Source organism: Chinchilla lanigera, unplaced genomic scaffold, assembly GCF_000276665.1.
Source record: "Chinchilla lanigera isolate Chin_1 unplaced genomic scaffold, ChiLan1.0 scaffold00037, whole genome shotgun sequence".
In the NCBI taxonomy this organism is placed as follows: Eukaryota; Metazoa; Chordata; class Mammalia; order Rodentia; family Chinchillidae; genus Chinchilla; species Chinchilla lanigera.
The window spans coordinates 13,391,584-13,392,597 of NW_004955438.1; the positions used below are offsets into that span (position 1 = coordinate 13,391,584).

The 1,014-nt window shown below is 64.6% G+C and overlaps 1 protein-coding gene across 3 annotated transcripts in view; it reads right to left on the bottom strand.

Annotated features, from left to right (window-relative positions):
• Positions 1–497, bottom strand: part of Rps6ka5 (ribosomal protein S6 kinase, 90kDa, polypeptide 5) — a 173,630-nt gene extending 173,133 nt beyond the window's left edge. For 2 of the 3 annotated variants that reach the window (XM_013517243.1, XM_005390286.2), the window contains exon 1: positions 77–497. In XM_013517243.1, coding sequence (XP_013372697.1) covers positions 77–185 — 109 coding nt within the window. In that variant the 5' untranslated portion in view covers positions 186–497. The remainder of the gene's footprint in view (positions 1–76) is intronic. The other variant, XM_013517244.1, reaches the window with a different exon arrangement.
• Between the last annotated feature and the right edge of the window lie 517 nt (positions 498–1,014).

A 1,014-nucleotide genomic window follows, 5' to 3' on the forward strand; every position in this document is an offset into this window, starting at 1 on the left:
CCGTCCGCCAGCCCCCCGTGCCCTCAGGGCGCGCCCCCGTGCCCGGGCCCGGCCGGCAGAGGGCGGGGCCGCTCACCGGTCCGCAGCTCGTGCTTGACAGTAAGGAGCTGCTCGCCGCTGTCGCCGCCGTCCCCGCTGGTCCCCACGTCGCCGCTGCCGCTGCTGCTGCCGCCCTTCTCCTCCATCTTCTCCCTTTTTGCGATCCCGCGGGTCGCTCCGAGGGGAACCCGGGAGACAGCGGACGCCCGTCACCTCACAGTCCCTGCCGCAGCCCCAGAAGCCCGGGTGCGGCGGCTCCACAACTCGGACGCAGAGACGAGTCGCTTTCCCGCTCTGGCCGCACTGCTCGCTCCTCCGCCTCCTCCCCCTTCGGCGGGCACCGCTAGTACCGCGCAACCAAGCCGCCCCCTGCTCCTCCGCCTCCTCCTCCAGGCCGCTCCGCCTACAGCCAGCAAGGTAGAGGAACCATTCTAGCGGCCATCGTTCATTGGGCGCAGGGCGCGCGCGTGTCTGCCTTTGCCGGCCCCTATTGGACAATGTGTTCTGACGTTTCACGAGCCGCCCCGCCCCACTCCTCAAATTGTTGTTGCTTGGCGGGGAGGCAGGAGAGGGAGGAGCGCGGCCACTCCGATTGGTGAGAATCAAGGTTCTACCCCGCCTCCTCCCTTTAATGCGCACGCGCAGTCACGGCCTTCCCTTACTGACCTCCGTAGAAGGGTCACACCACTTATTCCCCGGCTTCGATCTGTTAGTAAACAGTATCTAGTAGTCAGGAGGCGCTCGGGATCTGTGATTGGTTACTGCTGAAAGAGGCGGGGAGGGATGATTGGATCCTGTGGTCTGCCGATCACCATAGACAGAGGAGGGACCTGGAGATGCGCTTGTCACCCACGTGTTTTTGCAATCAAATCCGAGGGTCCCCGGCAGCGAGCCACAGGTGTATGACCGCCTGAGGACTGAGGGCTGAGAGCGGAATGCCTTAAAAAAGGTGTTACTCGCTCTAGTCAGCCCTAA